The 19,379-nt window shown below is 37.6% G+C and overlaps 1 protein-coding gene across 1 annotated transcript in view; it reads left to right on the plus strand.

The window, feature by feature from the left end:
* LOC139307849 (catalase-like) overlaps positions 1 to 19,143 on the plus strand; it is a 35,628-nt gene extending 16,485 nt beyond the window's left edge. Inside the window, exons 4-13 of the mRNA XM_070931197.1 lie at positions 785 to 915; positions 5,257 to 5,361; positions 8,413 to 8,538; positions 9,908 to 10,099; positions 10,215 to 10,367; positions 11,025 to 11,163; positions 14,087 to 14,217; positions 15,940 to 16,047; positions 18,572 to 18,671; positions 19,097 to 19,143. Coding sequence (XP_070787298.1) covers positions 785 to 915; positions 5,257 to 5,361; positions 8,413 to 8,538; positions 9,908 to 10,099; positions 10,215 to 10,367; positions 11,025 to 11,163; positions 14,087 to 14,217; positions 15,940 to 16,047; positions 18,572 to 18,671; positions 19,097 to 19,143 — 1,232 coding nt within the window. The remainder of the gene's footprint in view (positions 1 to 784; positions 916 to 5,256; positions 5,362 to 8,412; positions 8,539 to 9,907; positions 10,100 to 10,214; positions 10,368 to 11,024; positions 11,164 to 14,086; positions 14,218 to 15,939; positions 16,048 to 18,571; positions 18,672 to 19,096) is intronic.
* Positions 19,144 to 19,379: the final 236 nt, after the last annotated feature.

A 19,379-nucleotide genomic window follows, 5' to 3' on the forward strand; every position in this document is an offset into this window, starting at 1 on the left:
ACTTTCAGTGCATCATATTTCGCGAATTTGCTTCATATATAAAGGAGTTTCATTGTGTGTGTGTCTGTGTGGCATTTTAATCTAGTTCAGTGGATGTTTATATGCTGTTTTTAATTGAAACTGGGCAATGTCATTTAATAAATAATACCTTGAGTTATAGAATGTTATTAAATAGGCTACCGCAGGAAAGGAACAACACGTATTGTTGAGCAAGTTTTATGAATACCCAAAATACAGGTACAGTATATTCTTTCTCTAAAGGATATTTATGTCTGCATGTATCTGAAAGACTAATTACATATAATTTATAACATTATTTGACAGTTTGATTGAAATGTTTGTTTTTTTAATTTGCATAGCCTCTTGTTTTGTTTTATGTTTTTAATTGTTTTAATTTAGCATTATATTTTGTAAGCTGTCCAGAATCTGCTGAATGGGCATCTTATTTAAATTTAAATTTAAAAGAATGAAACCAAGGTGTAAAATTAAAAAGTATTTCATCAGTGATTTTTCTGCATGTAGTTGGTGAACGTATTCTGTAAATTATTTGTATTTAAAAGATAATTTGTAAATAATGTTTCCATTTATTTAAGTCACTTCTTCCTAGCTTCCTGCTATTCCTCTGAACTTTATATTACTTCTGTGCTATTCTGCTTCTGCTCTTTATCTCTTAAATGTAAACCTTCTGTATTATAGATTCCTCAGTAAATCATTGAATTGACAATGTCGTTCAGGATATTAGACTATGAGCATAGGATTTAATCATGGGAATTTTTTTTTTTAGCTGGAGAATCAGGCTCAGCTGATACAGTTCGTGACCCTAGAGGCTTTGCAATGAAGTTCTACACTGAAGATGGAAATTGGGATCTTGTAGGGAACAACACTCCCATTTTCTTCATTAGAGATGCAATGCTGGTAAATTGGAACATTATTAATATTTATGATTTGTGGGAGTCTAAAAAGTAAATAAAAAGAAGATTGTGTGTATCTAAAGCAGTGGTTCTCAACCTTCCTAATGTCGCAACCCTTTAATACAGTTCCTCATGTTGTGGTGACCCCCAACCAGGGGTGGGTTCTAAATTTTTTTACTACCGGTTCTGTGGGCGTGGCTTGGAGGTCATGTGACTGGGTGGGCGTGGCTAGCTGGTCCTGTGACCGGGTGGCCATGGCTATGTGTATAGGGACTACTCAGAGGGCTAAAAAAAGTCATTTCTGACAGGTCTTCGGACTTTTGACTGGTCCTCACACTTATGACCATCCTCACATTTATGCCTGTGTAGCATTCTTAACAACCATGTCACTCATTTCACAACTGCTTCTCTTCAACATGGTGATAAAATAGGGCAAAAAACGTAAAATGTGAGGACAGTCGTAAATTCGAGGACTGGTCAAAAGTGCGAGGACCAGTCAAAAATAACCTTTTCAGCCCTCTGAGTACTCCATATGCATAAAAGGATACAGCAATAGAGAGGGATGAAGGAAGGGAAGGAAAATTAGAGTAGGAGTGAGGGTAAGAGAGGGAGGAAGAGAGGAGGAGAAGGAGAAAGGAAGAGGAAGTAGGGAGAAGAAGAAGAGGGGGGGGAAGAGAAAGTAAGAAGGAAAGAAAAGACAGAGCTGGTAGGTTTGAGGAGAAATATTGCTGTACAATAAAAAAGATGAAAGGGAAGAAAGCCAACCCCAAACAAATATAAAGATATTAAGATAAAGAATGAATTGTTAAACTTTAAAGAATAAAAGAGAACAAATATGAATAAATAGCAGTAATTAGAAACACACATACAAACATACAATTTATTTTCTTTGAACAGAGTATTTGGCCGGTTCACAAATTTAAACAGTTCTAGGAGGTTAGCACCCACCCCTTTCCTAGAAGAATGAAATATTAAAAAGGCAGAATATTATATTTCCCTGGATGAGAAATGGAGAAGCATATTTTACAGACAAAGCAGCTCCCACCTTCCTGCCCCCCACCCTTTGTTAATGGGCCAGAGGCAGAAAGTCAATCCTTTGTCAAAGGACATTTGCAACACAATAGCAACAGAAACTAACACAATGGGCCCCATCTAGCAACCGAAACTCACCACAGGTGACCTGGGAAGCATGTGACCTGGGAAGCACATGTGACCATCAGCCAGCAAGGCTAGCTAAGACCCCCACCCCCTGGGAGTCTGACAACCAATCAGGATACTCTTTCAGGGCCCCAAGAAATGCAAAGCCAGAGAGAGCATAAAAACCCGAGGATTTACTGTATCTGCCCCTTTTCTTTTCAGGAACTCAAGCCATGTGATCCTGTCCACCATTAAACCATCTTTCCAAGCAGTCTCCATGTTTCCAGTGTCTTTTTCCCCACTTGGAGCAGAACCCAGAAGGATATTTCTTCCAACACAGTGTTTAGTCATTTCAATTAAATTTACAATTTCTGTATTTCCTTTTTACCATATTTATTCCTCATCTATTTTTTTAAAAAACCAATATTACTCTTCATCCTCATCTCTAATCTTAATTAGAGATGATTAGAGAATTGAAAAAAAATCAATTTTTCCCTTCTATTCTATATTATTCCCCTTCACATTGTCATCTATTTTTATATCCATCCTCACGTTGGTTAATTATGTAATTATGTAATACAGTTGTTTAATACAAATTCAACATTTTAATATAAATCAATTAGTTATATAACTATCTTTTTTGTATATTAATCAATATGAACATGAATATTCCAATTATTTCCATGCAATCCAATTTCTTACAAATCAATTAATTATATTTACCAATAATAATAAACCAAATAATTTTCCCCATATATTCCTCCAAACCACAACTTAACCATTTCTGCTTTCAACACAATATACAATTAATAGTATCTCAATTATTACAATTCCCTAGTTAAATAGAGCTTTTTTTTCTTTTGTGTTTTAAAATCTTGAACCTCTTCTTTTGCCCTAAATTTCCCATTGTTTGCAGTTTTGCACCTACCTTTTTTGGTGAGGAAAAAGAAAAAGAAATCTCTCTGCCTCATTTTGTCACGTTGCAGCCAAGACCCTGCTTACTTTCAATTTCGCTTTTTCAGCATAGCTAGGGGAAAAAAAAATCTGCTCCAGGAATTTATCTCTTTGCAGCTAGCTAGCAACAGAGCCCTCTGCAAAACAGCTGAGAGTAGGGCGGCTCTTTGAAGCCCCGTGGCAAGAATTTAAAGTTTTTTTTCCTCTAGCCATCAGTTGGGACTCAGGAGGCAGCAATAGATTGGGAGTGGGCGGGGTAAGCGAACGGCCGGCGATCCAACAGAGCAGAGAGTGAGGGTGAGTGAAGGCGGGGGGGGGCGAGAGAGGGCTTTGGCGACCCCTGTGAAATGGCCGTTCGACCCCCAAAGGGGTCGCGACCCCCAGGTTGAGAACCACTGATCTAAAGCAACATCTTCTAACAAGAGCTGAGGTAGCGCAGTGGTTAGAGTGCAGTACTGCAGCTACTTCAGCTGACTGCTAGTTCAGCAGATCAGCGGATCAAATCTCACCGGCTCAAGGTTGACTCAGCCTTCCATCCTTCCGAGGTGGATAAAATGAGGACCCAGATTGTTGGGGGCAATATGCTATTTAATATACTGTCTTTGGTGTAAGCCGCCCAGACTCCTTGGAGAGTGGGCGGCATAGAAATATGGCTAATAATAATAAGTGTCTTTTATGTTTCATAGGTTCTCTGTTGTTATCTTGATGGGTCTTCTATGCCATTTGAATGTGTATAATAATAAAAATAAATATTCTATCTCAAATGTTCCAATTGCAGTGATGCCACATATGTGAGCACATTCAAACCATTAATTTAATGGCTCTGAAATTAACTCTAAATAAATATTCCTAACTTGGATTATTTCCCATTTAGGTTCCTCTTCACGATTGTTCTACATTCAAAATGTTATTACATGGATTTTAAAGCTTCTAGACAGTCTTTAATGTCAGCCAAAATAGAAAATTGTCTATTGTTAAACTACTTGTTGCTGGATCAGTAGTATTCTCAAATTACAGATGTGATTCTTCAAAACATTTAATGGGGTGGTATGATTCAATAGTATTTATTTTGCTAGGACCAAGCTTCATTTTAATTAATATTTTCACAAGAGTTCTATTAAAATGAGTATCTGACAGTAGAAGTTAACAAGCAGAAGCAATATTACAATCTTAATTATTGTACCTAGAATGCAGTGGTTTGGTTCATTTTATTTTCATTTCTGATAATTTAATAATTGGAAGGAAATCCATAATATAGGTAATCCTCACTTAATGCCCACAATTGGGATGGGAATCTTGGTTGTGAAACAAAGTGATTGTTAAGCAATATGTGACCTGCCCATTGGGAGTGCTGCAATCTCAGCACTCCCAATTGCAGACTTTAAGCCATCTCATAGGAGTTCCAGGTAAGGAGAGTGGAATGTTTTTTACAGACTCTGGGGTGGGCAGGGGCTAGTGTAGACTGCATACAAGTGTGGTTCCCCTTAGATACAAGCAGCATTTTCATCCCCTGAATGAATAGATATTCGCAATCTGTTCCGGGCCTCCCCCACCCTGTAAGGCACTCCACATTCTTTACTGCACCTTATTGCGTTGCCTCTCCATTCAGGAGCTGAACAATACTAGCAGGATTTTCAGTCCCTGAACAGAGAGACATTGTTATGCAGTCTGCACCGGTCCTCCCAAGGCCTCCCCCACAATCCTTCTTGCCTACTGTGCTACCTCTCTGTTCTGTGGCTATAAATCATCTGGGCTGAAAATCCTGCTTCAATTTTGGGTTGGATCTTTTTCAGCAAGCCCTCAGAAACGAGAAGACATCCTCTTGTCTCTGGTGGCTGGTTATAAACATTCCATGTTGCAAACACTCCATGCCGAAATCCTTACATTTCAAGATATAAATTTTTCAGGCAGCCCCAAGAAAATAAAGGAAGTTCTCTTGACAGGTAGCAGCAGTGGCTTGCAACCTTCTCTACTAGCTTCCCCATTGTAATTCTGGGGAAGCTGACAGGGAACACTGCAAATGGTGATCACATGGTGTAGGGCAACCAATCATAAGTACAAACAGGTACCATATTACTATCAAGATCATGGGAGCACTGCAACAATCATAACTTTGGGCACGAGTCATAAGCCCTTTGTCAATGAATTTATAATTTCGAATGGTCACTATGCAAATGGTTGTTAAGCAAGGACTACCTGTAGATTTAACTTTAAGTGTATAACGTTTTAATTCTTTGTTTTTGTACTCTGTTAGTTTCCATCTTTTATCCATACTCAAAAGAGGAATCCACAGACACATCTGAAAGACCCAAACATGGCATGGGACTTCTGGAGTCTTTGCCCTGAATCTTTGCACCAGGTAAGATTTTACCCCCTTTTAGTCTGTTTCTTTTTTAAAAAATAATTTTTATTAAACATTTTTTAAAAAAACAAAAAAGAATCTTTATTATTATTATTAATTATTATTATTATTATTAATGAGATTTATATGCCGCCCTATCTCCAGCCGGACTCAGGGCGGCTCACAACAGTTAAGAAACATCTAATAAAAAGTTAAAAAATTGAATCCAAATCTCATAATTTAATAGTTAAAAGTACAATTAAGACTAACAAGTTAAAATTAATCTAGAATTATTTTTTTTTAATTTTAAAATTAACAATTTTTTCTTTCCAACAATTTCGCATCGGTAAAACATTTCTTACTTATCCATTTTTTCTCCCTTATTTCAATGTATCCTTTATACATATAATTCTAATATTAATTTATTTACATATATACATATAAATAACAGTGTACACAATTTCACTTCTACAATCTGCAATTTTTCTGTTTCCTCTTATTTGTTATTACATTTCTACTCCTATATCTTCCTTATTTGATCTTTCCTTGCCTTTTATCTCTCTCCTCTAACCATTCATATCATTTCTCCCACACTATATAATATTCTGTTTCCTCTTTTTCTTGTATCTCCTTTGTAAGTTTGTTCATTTCTGCACATTCCAAAACTTTTCTTATCAAATTATCTTTGGTTGGTATAATATTGTCCCTTTTAATCTGTTTCATTTAAACCCTCTATTCTTCATCTTGAGCTCAGAGGAAATGACACAGACCAGGAGATACAAATTAAAAACTTGATTCTTATTATGCTTCTATATTAAATTATATTTTTCATCATAGAAAAAGTTCTAAAGAGAGAAGAGAATGGGGTTTAGTTTCTATGGTATCTTCATTTTTTAAGATAAAAGCCCAAAAGCTGCACTCAGCCATTTCTTGTTCTAGTTCCACTCTTGTAAACATAAAGGGAAGGAGAGAAAAATAGGGTAGTGTCTAGAATTTCTTGAATTCATATGTTTGTTTTTGCCAGTAGAAATATGAATATAGAAATATGCATACAGTGTGTATAAAAGCCATAAATTATGGTGCAGAACAATGTTATTTATCTGTTGTTACCTTATATTTGCAAAATCAATAAAAATTTCATAACATATAATGAGCAACTAAAAAGATTAAATAATAATAATAATGCTAACCCAGTTTAAGACTAATTTTTTAAAGAAAAACTCCAGACTGCTTTCAAAACTTGCTTTAGACTTATAAGAAATTATCCATCTTTCCCCATGGAAAGATTTGCAGAATCTGTGTTACCTTTATATTATTGTAGTTAGAATGTTTAATTATGGGAATTTGTAATAGAATAGCAATAGCACTTAGACTTATACTGCTCCAAAGTGCTTTACAGCATTCTCTGAGCATGTCAGCATATTGCTCCAACAACCTGGATCCTCATTTTACTACATACTACGGTCAGGATAGAACTCCTGGCAGAGTTAGCCTGCAGTACTGTATTCTCACCTGTATTCTAACCACTGTGTTACTACACAGTGTTAGAATGCAGTACTGCAGTAGTAAATGCTCAGTAACATAAGCTAATATTTGAAATACTGAGTTTCACACAGGCAACTCCAATTCTTTTATTTCCAGGCTGGAAAATAATTTCGGATGTTCTGAGACAGCATTAGATTTATTGGGAAGATATTGGAGATATTTTTATTTGATGATTGTTGTTGTTGTTAGTCACAAAGTTGTGTTTGACCCATTGCGACCCTATGGACAACCTTCCTCCAGGCCTTCCTGTCCTCTACCATCCTCCGGAGTCCATTTAAGCTCACGCCAACTGCTTCAGTGATTCCATCCAGCCGCCTCATTCTCTGTCGTCCCCTTCTTCTTTTGCCCTCAAACTTTCCCAGCATTAGGCTGTTCTCCAGTGAGTCCTTCCTTCTCATTAGGTGGCCAGAGTATTTGAGTTTCATCTTCAGGATCTGGCCGCCTAAAGAGCAGTCAGGGTTGATCTCCTCTAGGACTGACCAGTTTGATCGCCTTGCAGTCCAAGGGATTCACAGGAGTTTTCTCCAGCACCATAGTTCAAAGGCCTCAATTCTTTTCCTACTCTTTTTATTTGATTAATTCCTAAATTAAGTTTAATCATTTGTTGCACACAGTCCAGAGATGTTCCTTAGAAATTGTTCTTCAATTGTAGATATATTACTTATTGTGTAGCTCTTTCTCCTACACCAATTTACCAAAAGAACAATATAAATACAAAGACAGCACAAATACATCAAATAAAATTATCACGATAAAACCAACAATTTTTAAAATCAGTAATTACAGAAATTAAAATGATGGTTTGTTTTAAGAAAAAAAAAAGACTGAGAAACAGTGTTATTAAAAACACTGTTGGACTTGTTCTGAGTAGTTATTCCATAAATATTTTCAGTGAAGTGAAGTGGTATATCTTCAATTGATTTCTATAAAAAGCTTGCAACTGAACACTCTTCAGGAGTAAGAACCATGTTTTATATTTATATTTGTTTTTAAATCTCACCTTTATTATTTTTATAAATATCTCAAGGTGACAACCATACCAAATAGCCCTTCTTCCTATTTTCCTCACAACAACAGCTCTTGTTTGCTGTTGCCTCTTTCCTAGGGCTGAGAAATAGTGACTGGCCCAAGCTGGCTTTGTGCATAAGGTACGGCCAGAACTCACATTCTCCTGATGACTTAATCATTATACCACACTGCATCCTGTGTGTAACTTTTACTTAACAGTATATATGATTGTTTCTTCCCTTAATATGTTGCTAACTGGCCCAGACACCATTTTTCCTCTGAAACATGAGTGTATGAAAGGAAGCATTCTCTACACGGAGCATAATTATTCTTGTTTCTCGAATGAATGTCCTGAAACTGCAATACAACATTATAGATATTGAGTAGGGCTGGATGAAAATATGCATGAAATACAATTGGAAAATACCCTTGTGCGGAAGGAGACAGTTGGTCAATGGAATCTGGCCTCGATGTTCTCATTAAAGATGGCTATGTACGTTGTTTTGGCTCATGTAGGTATCATTCCTGTTCAGCGATCGTGGCATTCCAGATGGGCACCGTCACATGAATGGCTATGGGTCACATACTTTTAAGCTAGTCAATGCTTATGACAATGCAGTGTACTGCAAATTTCATGTAAAGGTAATTATGGCCTACTGTTACTATTTTCTCTTCTATGTTGAGCCGTCAAACGTCTGCCCTGACTGCTCCTTCTGATAATGTATCTTATTTCTTTCTATCTGTATTGACCATGCACTAAATTGCTAGGCAAAGCCACTTGCATTCATATCCATTCCTATTTTTAAATAATAACAATATTACTTTTAGCAAAAATCTTTTATTTTCCTTCAAAGCTCATGATTTAATTAGGGCATCGGTCAAAACCCTGACAGTTGGAAAATTTTACTCCTTCCACCCATAATACTGTTTTCCCTGCATATAATTTCACAATATATCCTTGGGCCTAGGTTTGTTTCTTGTATAGCAACTTTATAAACTTTCTCTTACAGCACATTTACATTTTAAATGCAGATTGCTGTTACTGGGTTGAGGCGTGCATTTTTAAAAAATAATCTTGTAGTTCCTTAATTCGGAGTAGAATCTGGGTGACTGGATGGAGCTAAGCATTTACTGATCGGATGCCCTTCCTGATTCCTACTTGAAGTTGGCAGCAGATTTTTTTTTATAAGCTAAGAGAGAGACATCTGCCATTACCCAGGATTGTCACTGAACTCTCAACATTCTGAGTGGTGGGTGAGAGTCTTCACCACTAGGCCATCATCTCGTTTGTGATGACCTAGGGGGTAACGTAGTGGTGAAATGTAAAATTTGTTACTACCGGTTCTGTGGGTGTGGCTTGGTGGTGGGGGATAATGTGACTGGGTGGGTGTGGCCAATTTTTTTTTTTTACTTTTAAAGCATTTTTTCTACAACCTTAAGAGGTTGCAGAAAAAATGCTTTTAGAAGCCTCTGACGATCAGGCAACTCAGCTGAGATTGCCAGAGGCTTTTAAAGTCATTTTTTTTTCCTACAACCTCTTCGGCTGAAGAGGTTGCAGAAAAAAATGCTTTTAGAAGCCTCTGATGATCCCAGCTGAGCTGTGCAATCATCAGAGGCTTTTTTTTTTTACTTTTAAAAGCTTTTTTTCGGCCGAAGAGGTTGCAGAAAAAAATGCTTTTAAAAGTAAAAAAAACAGCCTCTGATGCTCGCGTGGCTCAGCTGGGCATGGGGGGGGAGGGATTTTTGCTACCAGTTCTCCAAACCACCCACCACCATTGCTACCGGATCAGGTGATCCGGTCCAAACCGGGAGCATTTCACTCCTGGGGTAACGGTATATATTAAGAAAAACTATTTATATATTTAGTAATTGTTGGTAGCTAATTTTACTCTTTCCATCCATAGTGTTGTATACATAATTTCACAATATATATTTGTACATAGATTTATAATTACATTTAGTAATTTTTGGTAACAAATTGCTAATTAACATAGCATTTCAATATTTTTAGACTGATCAAGGAGTTAAAAACCTTTCTGTCAAAGATGCAGAAAGGCTGGCTTCTGAAGATCCGGATTATGGCCTGCGTGATCTTTACAATGCAATTGCTAATGGAAACTTCCCCTCTTGGACTTTCTACATTCAAGTTATGACATTTGAACAAGCTGAATCGTTTCCATTTAATCCTTTTGATGTAACAAAGGTGAGTATATTTTTGTGACCTTTTGTCCAGTGTACAGCACAGAGTAGAAAAGGTACATTTCTATATCTTGCAAACTCAAGCTGGATATAGTAAACATCTTGGTCATATATTCTAGGTTTGGCCTCACAAAGATTATCCTCTCATTCCTGTGGGAAGAATTATATTAAACCAAAATCCCGTCAATTATTTTGCTGAAGTGGAACAATTGGCCTTTGACCCAAGCAACATGCCTCCAGGAATTGAACCTAGCCCTGATAAAATGTTACAGGTAACCAGAATAGATTTTTTTTCCTATTAGTTGCATTGTGAGACTAGGCAACTCGGTCTCTCAATCAGATAACTTTTGCAATAATGAAAACATGTTAACATCAATCTGTTTGGTATTAGAATTTTTTTGTTTGTTCCATGCTTTTCAGTTTTTTAGTGTGTTGGACTTTTTGTTCTCACCTCTGAATGCTAAAAGAATTGTAAAAAGTACACCATTCATTATTTACGTCTTAAGCTCTGGAAGAAGTTGACACAAGGAAGTTATAAGTTATATTTGGTTATAAGACGCCCATTCTAGATATAGTTATGAAAGATTGTAAATTTGTTATTTAATTACATCATTAATTTGAGGACTTCTTAGATTATAAATTACTTAAGAAAGAAAAGAAAGAGTCTGAGGGATACTAAGAAAGCATCAAAGTCATCGTTCTACTTTTGTTGCCACTTTCTGCTATATTTAACAGATATCTTTGATCTGAATCTACAGGTTTGTTTCTGGGCCATGTTCTTGGGTCCTCTGAAATCAAGACTTTTCCCTCCTGTGGAGTAGGACCAGCAATAATCTTTCAAAAGCAGTGATGATACAGGCAGTGATGAGAAAAACCTAGGAAAAAGCTGCCTGTTTCTTCACTTTTACCCCCATGATATATTTTTCTAGGGTCGTCTTTTCTCATATCGAGATACCCACGGACATCGTCTGGGACCCAACTACCTTCAAATTCCTGTAAATTGTCCATACCGAACTAGGGTGGCCAATTACCAGAGAGATGGATTTATGTGCATTTCTGATAATCAGGGTAAATCTGAAAATAACATTTGGGAGCTGGGTTATGCCAGTAATTTAGAGTAACTTTTGCAAGTGCCTTTTCTTCATTTACATTGACAACTCGGCTTAACTACTTAAACCATATAAACTGATAGCTATTTTCTTCTTTTCTATTTTATGTTATCTTATCAATTTCTCCCTCATTTTTATGATATGGGCTTGTAAAGAGGTTTAGATTCGGATGTGGTATTATGCCTCATTCAATATATCCAGCAGACAAACTCTCTGCTCTACATATACATACATAGCTATAACACTTAGATTTGAATACCATAGTCCTTTCAGCACTCTCTGAGCAGTTTACAGAGTCAGCATATTATCCCCAACAATCTGGGTTCTCATTTTACTGGCTTTGGAAGGATGGAAGGCTGAGTCAACCTTGAGCCGATCAGGATCAAACTCCAGGCTATCTGCAGAGTTTGCTTGCAATACTGCATACTAATCACTGTGCCACCAGAGCTCTTTGTGTATATACACAAAGCACATATTGTCATGGCCCCTTCGGAGCCTGGTTCAGAGTAATAGTAGTTGGAACTGGGATTGTTTGGTAGGGATGGCACATCTCCCTTGGCATGTTTGGGGAGGCCAGGGGCTGAGAATAATGTTGTCCCAGCCCCTCAAACATTGGGGGAGATGGTCGACCAGACAGAGAGCTGCCTGCCTGCTTGCACAGACATGGGAAGATTGGCTGCTGACAGGCAGTCATGCTGATAGGCAGCAGATCTCATCTGATGAGGAACATTTGCCTCCTCCACTCGATCCAAGGGCAAGGAGAGCGGAGTGCAGGCAAGTCCAGAGATGAACTGCAAGGTTTTTTTAATTTAATTTAAAAGTGCAAAGTTACTTGGGAGGAAATTGCCCCACCCCACCTCACAAGGAACACTTGGAGTGGAGTAACTGAAGGAGAAGCCATGGGGAGTTTGCTTTGGTGCATCAACTCGTGCATGTTGTGGTTTGCCTTGTCTTGCTTGGAAGATTGCTCTTTGCCTTTTGTCTTGGATCTAGCCCTTCTCTTGTGGACTGCTTTTGGCCTTTGCTTCACTGTGCCTTTGGAACTGCTTCTTGCCTTGGATTTTTTCTTTGCTCTGAGGACTGCCATTGTCTTGTGCCTGGACTCTACCTTATGGACTGGATTTGGAACCCTGGACCTTGCCTTGTGAGCATGCTCCTACTCTCTGGGCTTTATTTATACTATAGGGGCTGTTGTTTGTGGGATTGAGAGTGGCTGCCTTCGGGGTAGCGTGGGGGTGGAGACTTAGTAATCATTGGAGGGCCATTGGCTGGAACATTTGAGAGAAATAAAGGACTCTCAAGAGGCCTGCTTTGCCTTGACCACCAGGGTCATAACATATATTTTGTGTACACACAAATAACAGTTCATGGAAAGCTAGTATACTGCAAAGAAAACAGTGTTGGGTTTTTTCCCAACACTGCTTTTACACTCTATATAGGCTCTTGAAACATGTTTTGTGATCATCCTTAAGACAACCATTTTGCCAAATTTCTGAGTTATGCTCTCAAAATTTCAAATGTGTCTATTGTTTCAAGAAGGTTGGGGACTTCTGAAGTATACTAGAATGTAGATAGTTTGGTTAAGCATATTATATAAACTTCAGAATCTGATTTCTGCACTCTGCCAAAGGGAGTCCTGCAGATGGCAACAGCTTGCAACCTTCCCTGCTGGTTTCCCCATTGACCTTCTGGGGAAACCAGCAGAGTATTGCAAATGGTGATCACATGATTGGCAACTATTTATTAGCTTGGCCACTATTTGTTAGGGTGAACAGGTTGCCAAGCACCCAGATCGAGATAACAGGATGGTGCAGGTGGCACAACATTTTACAGTGGTTGAAAGTCTTTGTAGGCTGTAAAACACCAGTTCCGAAGCCGTTGTAATTTTGGACAGATGTTAAACAACCAGTTGTAAATTGAGGACTGACTATCAAAGCAGTAACTTTTTAAAAGAAAGTTCTGAGATGTCAAGCTTATCCTAGAATTGAAATACAAGAATGTGATCTCAGGCAATAATTCAAAAATTACATGATGAAAAAGCTTTTGGCAGGTTACAGTCCAGGGTTGGTAGGGCAGTGACCCAAAATAGGTAAGTGTGGATATGTGTAACGCAATGATGGTGAAAAAAATACTCTCTCTCTCTCTCTCCCTCTCCCTCCCTCTCTCTCTCTCTCTCTCTCCCTCCCTCCCTCTCATCCATCCATCCACATGTGAACGGACTCACACATATAGACACATGCACATTCTGGGTGAGCAGAGTCTGTGGGTACTGAAGTTTACAAACTATAGGTTTTCACTGCAATTATTATGTGCTTTTCATCTCAAGTGTTATATAACTGAAACGAGGTTGTATATCAAAGGCAAAGAACTTTAGAAATGGTTTCAGGGCCTACAGCCTCCCCACCTCTGATTAGCACAATATCTGTCCATTGATGTTTACCCCACAAATGATTCCAGAACAAGCCAAAAGTTAGCATAATAAATGAATGCATTATTTTTATTACTACTGAAGCAAATTAATAGACCCACAATACTACAATTTTTACAATACAGTCATTGCAATATGGCTGTGAATCAATTAACGTTGCAAATATATGTGGGTTAATTTCACCTTCAGGCTTTTTTTCTTACGTTGTCAAGATAATTACAGGAACAGAGAATCAAAGCCCTAAATAGTTTTTTTGTTTGTTTGTTTTGGGAATTGGAAGCAGCTAAGAATAGACTTAGCTTGAAGGAATTCAAGTCTCTGAAAAGGGATTGTAGAAATGCCATTAGCTTGCAAAAACAAATTTTTGGTTGTAAGACATAGTGGTGTGTTTGCAGAGCTGATACTCTTTGCTGCTTCTGTCCTGTTTCTAATCCATTGTAATTTTTTCCCGTAGGTGGCGCTCCAAACTATTACCCAAATAGTTTTACTGGCCCTGAGGAACAACCCGCTCTGAAGGAGAGCTGCGTATTTATCTCAGGCGATGTACAACGTTTTAATAGTTCAGTTGAGGATAACGTCTCTCAAGTAAATAAAGTAGAAATGCCCTGTTACAACTTACAACTATTCATTTAGTGACAATTCAAAGTTACTTTTGACCATTTTGCATACTTATGTTAAGGTTGCAGCATCATCATAACCATGTAATCAACATTTGGATGCTTGACAACTGGTTCATAATTACAGCTGCGGTGTCCCTGGATCATGTGATCAGCTGCAGTGTCCCTGGGTCATGTGATCAGCTTTTGCAACCTTCAGACAAACAAAGACAATGGGGAAGGCAGATTCCCTTAACAACTTTGTTCCTAGCTTAACAACTGCAGTGATTCGTTTAACAAATATGGCAAGAAAGGTCATAAAATGGGGCAAAACTCACTTAACAACTGTCTCACTTAGCAACATAAATTTTGGGCTCAACTGTGGTCATAAATTGAGAACTACTTATGTTCTGGAAATAAACTGTTGGAAATGAACTGTCTCTGTAAGGGCACTTTTTATTTTTCTCTCTTTTTGTTAGCAAGGTAAATTTATCATCAACATTCCCTTTGTACATCTTCCAAGCATCTAATTTAAAACAAAAAATTGAGAGCAGTTGCTTGATATAATTCTATCCTCAAGTAATTAAGCTTTGGCTTCCTATTTGCTCTCAACTTTTGTTACTCGATTTTGTCCACATGTATAAAAGGGACATTATTCGGTCTCTTGGAGTCAGTCCTCTATTTTCCTGGTTTGGCCAAAATTACTATAAGGTGCCAGTCCTCTATACTGCAGATAATTCAAAAATATTCCCTTCCCCCTTTTTATAAAAAAAATAATATTTGGAAGTAGTCCTTGACTTATGAACACAATTAGGACTGGATTTACAGTCGTAAGTCAAGGCACTCTCATGAATGGACCAGATTTTACAACATTTTGGTGGCAGTCATTAAGCAAATCACTGTGGTCATTAAATGAATTCACACTTAAGTGAGCCCATTTTTTTAAATGAGTGGATTTTTTGCCAGTAACTAGCAAACACTCACAAATCACGACTGTGAGATGACGTAACCAGTCATAAAGGCAAGATGGTTGCAAACAGTGGTGGGTTGCTACTGGTTTGCACTGGATCGGGAGAACCGGTAGCGGCGGTGGCGGGAGGCTCCGCCCACCCACCCAGACGCTTCTGCATATGCACAGAAGCTTCTGCGCATGTGCAGAAGCACCACACGCGCATGCGTGAACCGGTAGCGATGGGATTTGGAACCCGCCCATGGTTGCCAAGATTCTAAGATGCAGTCATGTGATTGTGGTGGAGATGCGGTATGACACTTCCTGATACGGGCTCAAAGCACCTGTTCTGTGCCTGATATAATTTTAAAAGATAGTTAAATGACCGCTTGTACATTGACTATATTTGTTCTGTCAATAATGCCTTGAAGGAAAATTAGGGAATATCTGAGGAGGTAGGAGGTTAAGCTGCTTGATCCAGATGTGGCTCTGAGAGCTGCTTTGGCTAAAGAGGCAGTCAGTTGTTAGTGCATTGTTTATAACATATGAATGGGGGTGGGGGTGCGGAGTTAAAAGAAGGAAAAACTTTTCACATTTTAAACAGCAGAGAGAATTCCATGATAATTGTAAATAGCCATCAGTTTATTCTCATTTATTTAATAGCTGAGGTTGATACAATTCATGAAATTGGAATTGTAGAAGATTTCTATTAGGTCTGCAGAAGATATATGTATAACGATTGCTTTCACTATTTATTGAAAGGTACGGGATTTCTTTGTCAAAGTATTGAATGAGGAAGAGCGCATGAGGCTTTGTGAGAACATTGCCAACCATCTTAAGAATGCTCAGCTTTTCATCCAGAGGAGAGCTGTAAGTACCAATGTAATACATCACGAGGTTGTGCAGAAATTCCAATTTGAGACGCTTTGGATTTTGGAGCATGCAGGACACACAGATATCATCTGTTGATAACTCTTTAAAGCAGCTGTGTCTTTTCTTGGTCTCACACATCTGCCGGCATACAATTCTGGATAAAGCCTTTTGATAGTCCTTGCTTAATGGATGAAGGCTTTTGATAGTCCTTGCTTAACGGATAGAAGCTTTTGATAATGACCACTCATTTAATTATTGTTCAAAGTTATACAGTGCAGAAAAAAGTGACATATGACTTGTCTTCAGACTTATGACACCTCAGCATCCCTGGAATCACATGACTAGGATCTGGGACCTTGGCAGGTGCAGCATCCTACAGTCATATGATCACCATTTGCAATCTTCTCCGAGATGTTCTGACAAACAGAGTCAGCAGAGAAGCTGGCAGGAGGTCATAAATCATGGTGTGTGATGTCTTGCTTAATGAGCATAGATAATTTGCTGAACAACCATGGAAAAAAGATAGTAAAATTGAGTGCCGTCATATGAAAACTCAGTTAACATCTGTACTGTTTTATGATGAATTTTCTGGTCCCATTACTGTGGTCATAAGTCAAGGACACTCTCTTTCACTCTCACTCTCATTCTGTCTCTGTCGTCTCTGCCTCTGTTTCTGTCTCATTCTCTCTCTCTCTCATTCTCCACACACGTGTGTTTATAGTATTAGTTAACTATATATAACTATATATAACTTATAACTAAATATCTCTTTTCAGTTTAGTGTTATGGATTATGGAGTTATGCATGCTCTACAGCAGGGGTGTCAAACTCGCAGTCCACAGCCTTGATGCATCATGGCCACGCCCATGCCCGGTTTAGCAAAGGGGAAAAAAAGTCACGATACATCATGTGACAACACTGTGACAACACGTTTTACACCCCTGCTCTACAGTATCATATTTCTTTAAATACAGATAGTTGTTGAGTTCATTTTCTTTAAGTATATATATATATTTCTTGTACTCTGTTAGATATTGTGTGTTCCAGAAGAAAAATACTTGGAAAGCATGTTGTTGAAAAATCTATTTTGATTTTTATGAAATCCAGTGTGCTTTTTCCACTTAAGGCTTGGGTCAGGCAATCCATGGGTAGCCCAGAGAATGCCTCTGATTTGCCAGTTTCTTTTCCTAGAAAAATGTGTGGTAGTGAACCTTATGCTTGGTGATACCAAACTGTAAAGATCCTTGATTTGTGAACTGCAGATAATCGATCAGCGATTTTTTAAGGTGAACCTTCTTGTCCTGGGGAAGGAGATACAAAGGTCCCCCTGAAAGGGTGTGCTGAGGAATTTGCTGATTTTCTTGAATACAAAATTTATCGGCTTTATTTCCAGTTAGATGCTGGTGTGGTTGCTGGTCTAGTAGGGACATCTGAGGCAGGTTCTTGCCCTGGGAACAGCTTAACCCTACTACTCCTGAGGGAGTGCACAGGAACCTAGGGAGTATGAGTGCAAGTATCTGTATTTTAGATCCATCCTGGCTTGTGAAAGTTTCTTGGGAATTGACATGCGGGTGGGTTCTGGTGGTGATTAATACTTCCCTGTGGGGGGGGGGTGCCCCAGCATTTTAAGGAGGCTGTGGTCTGCCCTCTTTTTAAGAAGTCATCACTAAATTCCACTGTGTTGGATAATTTCCAACCTGTCTCCAAGTATCCCTTTTCAGGAAAAGTCTAGAGATTCCTGGATGGAATGGAATGTCTAGATCCTTTCCAATCAGGGTTCAGGCCTGGATATGGGATGGAAATGGCATTGGTCATGTTTTTTGATGATCTCTGGTGGGAGCGGGATGGGGATAATGTAAGGTGCATTGTGCCCAATTAAAGTTTTCTTTTGAATAAGCCTTACAATTGTTCTGTTGGAGCCTTTTCAACATTTTAATTTGAAAATTAATAAAAATGTAAGTTGTCAAGTTTCCAGTCCAGATTAATGTTAGTGTTGAATATACAGTATTTCATTTTGTAGAAGAATAAAGACCTTATGATAAATAATTTTAAAATTAGATTTAGATATGTTTAGTTTTTACAAGTCTATGCATATTTATCCGTATAGTATGGCTGTAATATCATTATTATTCTTATTATCTCCTTCACTACCCCCTATTATTGGTATGATGATGATGACAATTCTGTTGCTTTGCATGTACACTGAGAACTTCATTGGAGACAAATTCCTTGTGTGTCTAATCTCACACAAATAAAATTCTGTTCTATTCTATTCTATTCTATTCTATTCTATTCTATTCTATTCTATTCTATATAAATAGAAAGATAAATAATATTTTTCTTGTAAAAATAACTTTCAGCTTTTCAATTGAAAAACAGTACTTTTGTCATATCAGTAGTTTGAGTAAGTACACTCCTGGTTTGTTGAAATTTCAGATATCGGTGCCTATAGCAATTGACTTGTCCTCATCAGTACAGGAATTATAAAAGTTGACCTCAACTTTTTTTTTTGCCAATTTAGGTGAAAAACTTTACTGATGTTCATCCTGATTATGGTGCAGGCATTCAAGCCTATCTCGATAAACACAATGCTGAAGGAAAAATAAAGGTAAGAAAACATTATCAATTCAGATTGCTGTAGAAAGTAAATAAAGAATAAGCAATTTGAAAATAGATTAAGGCAGAGATGCCACAAATGGCTGTGGACAGACTTAGAGGAGGAATGAGAAGAGCTTGAAAAACTCTTATGTTTTTCCATATAACATACAATATCTGGAATTCAATTTTAACAAGGGATATTAAAATATTCCATTTCAGTGGAATTACAATAGTATCTATAAATATTAGTATCACTATGGCTTTTGTTCTTATACAGATATACAAGTATAAAGGAGCAGTAAAGAAAGGAATCTGTTAGTATTTCATGTATATAACTGTATATAAAGAAATGTGTGCATATATAACTGTCTTTAAAATGAATTATGTATTTTATATTAAGACATACTAATTGTTTTTTTAATTATGGTTTCTAGGATTAAGTTCATACATAATACACAAACTTCATTCACTGGAAAGGAGAAATCTTATCTGTAAATGGCATGATCTATCATTAGCAGTCACATTTCAACTGTTTATCTGAAATCCCTCAATCTGGAAAATGAGCTATGAAAAGCTTTACATGTAATGGAATTACCTGCTGTTATTCTGTTAACTGCAGTACATAACCAAGTGTGATTCTGACTATAAAAACAATTTGAATTCACCATATAGATTGTTAATGCTGAATACAACCTGGCAATACATTTGAAATACATTAGAATAATAACTTT

Source organism: Pituophis catenifer, unplaced genomic scaffold, assembly GCF_029215685.1.
Source record: "Pituophis catenifer annectens isolate HBS135680 unplaced genomic scaffold, rPitCat1.0.hap2 SCAF_1, whole genome shotgun sequence".
In the NCBI taxonomy this organism is placed as follows: domain Eukaryota; kingdom Metazoa; phylum Chordata; class Lepidosauria; order Squamata; family Colubridae; genus Pituophis; species Pituophis catenifer.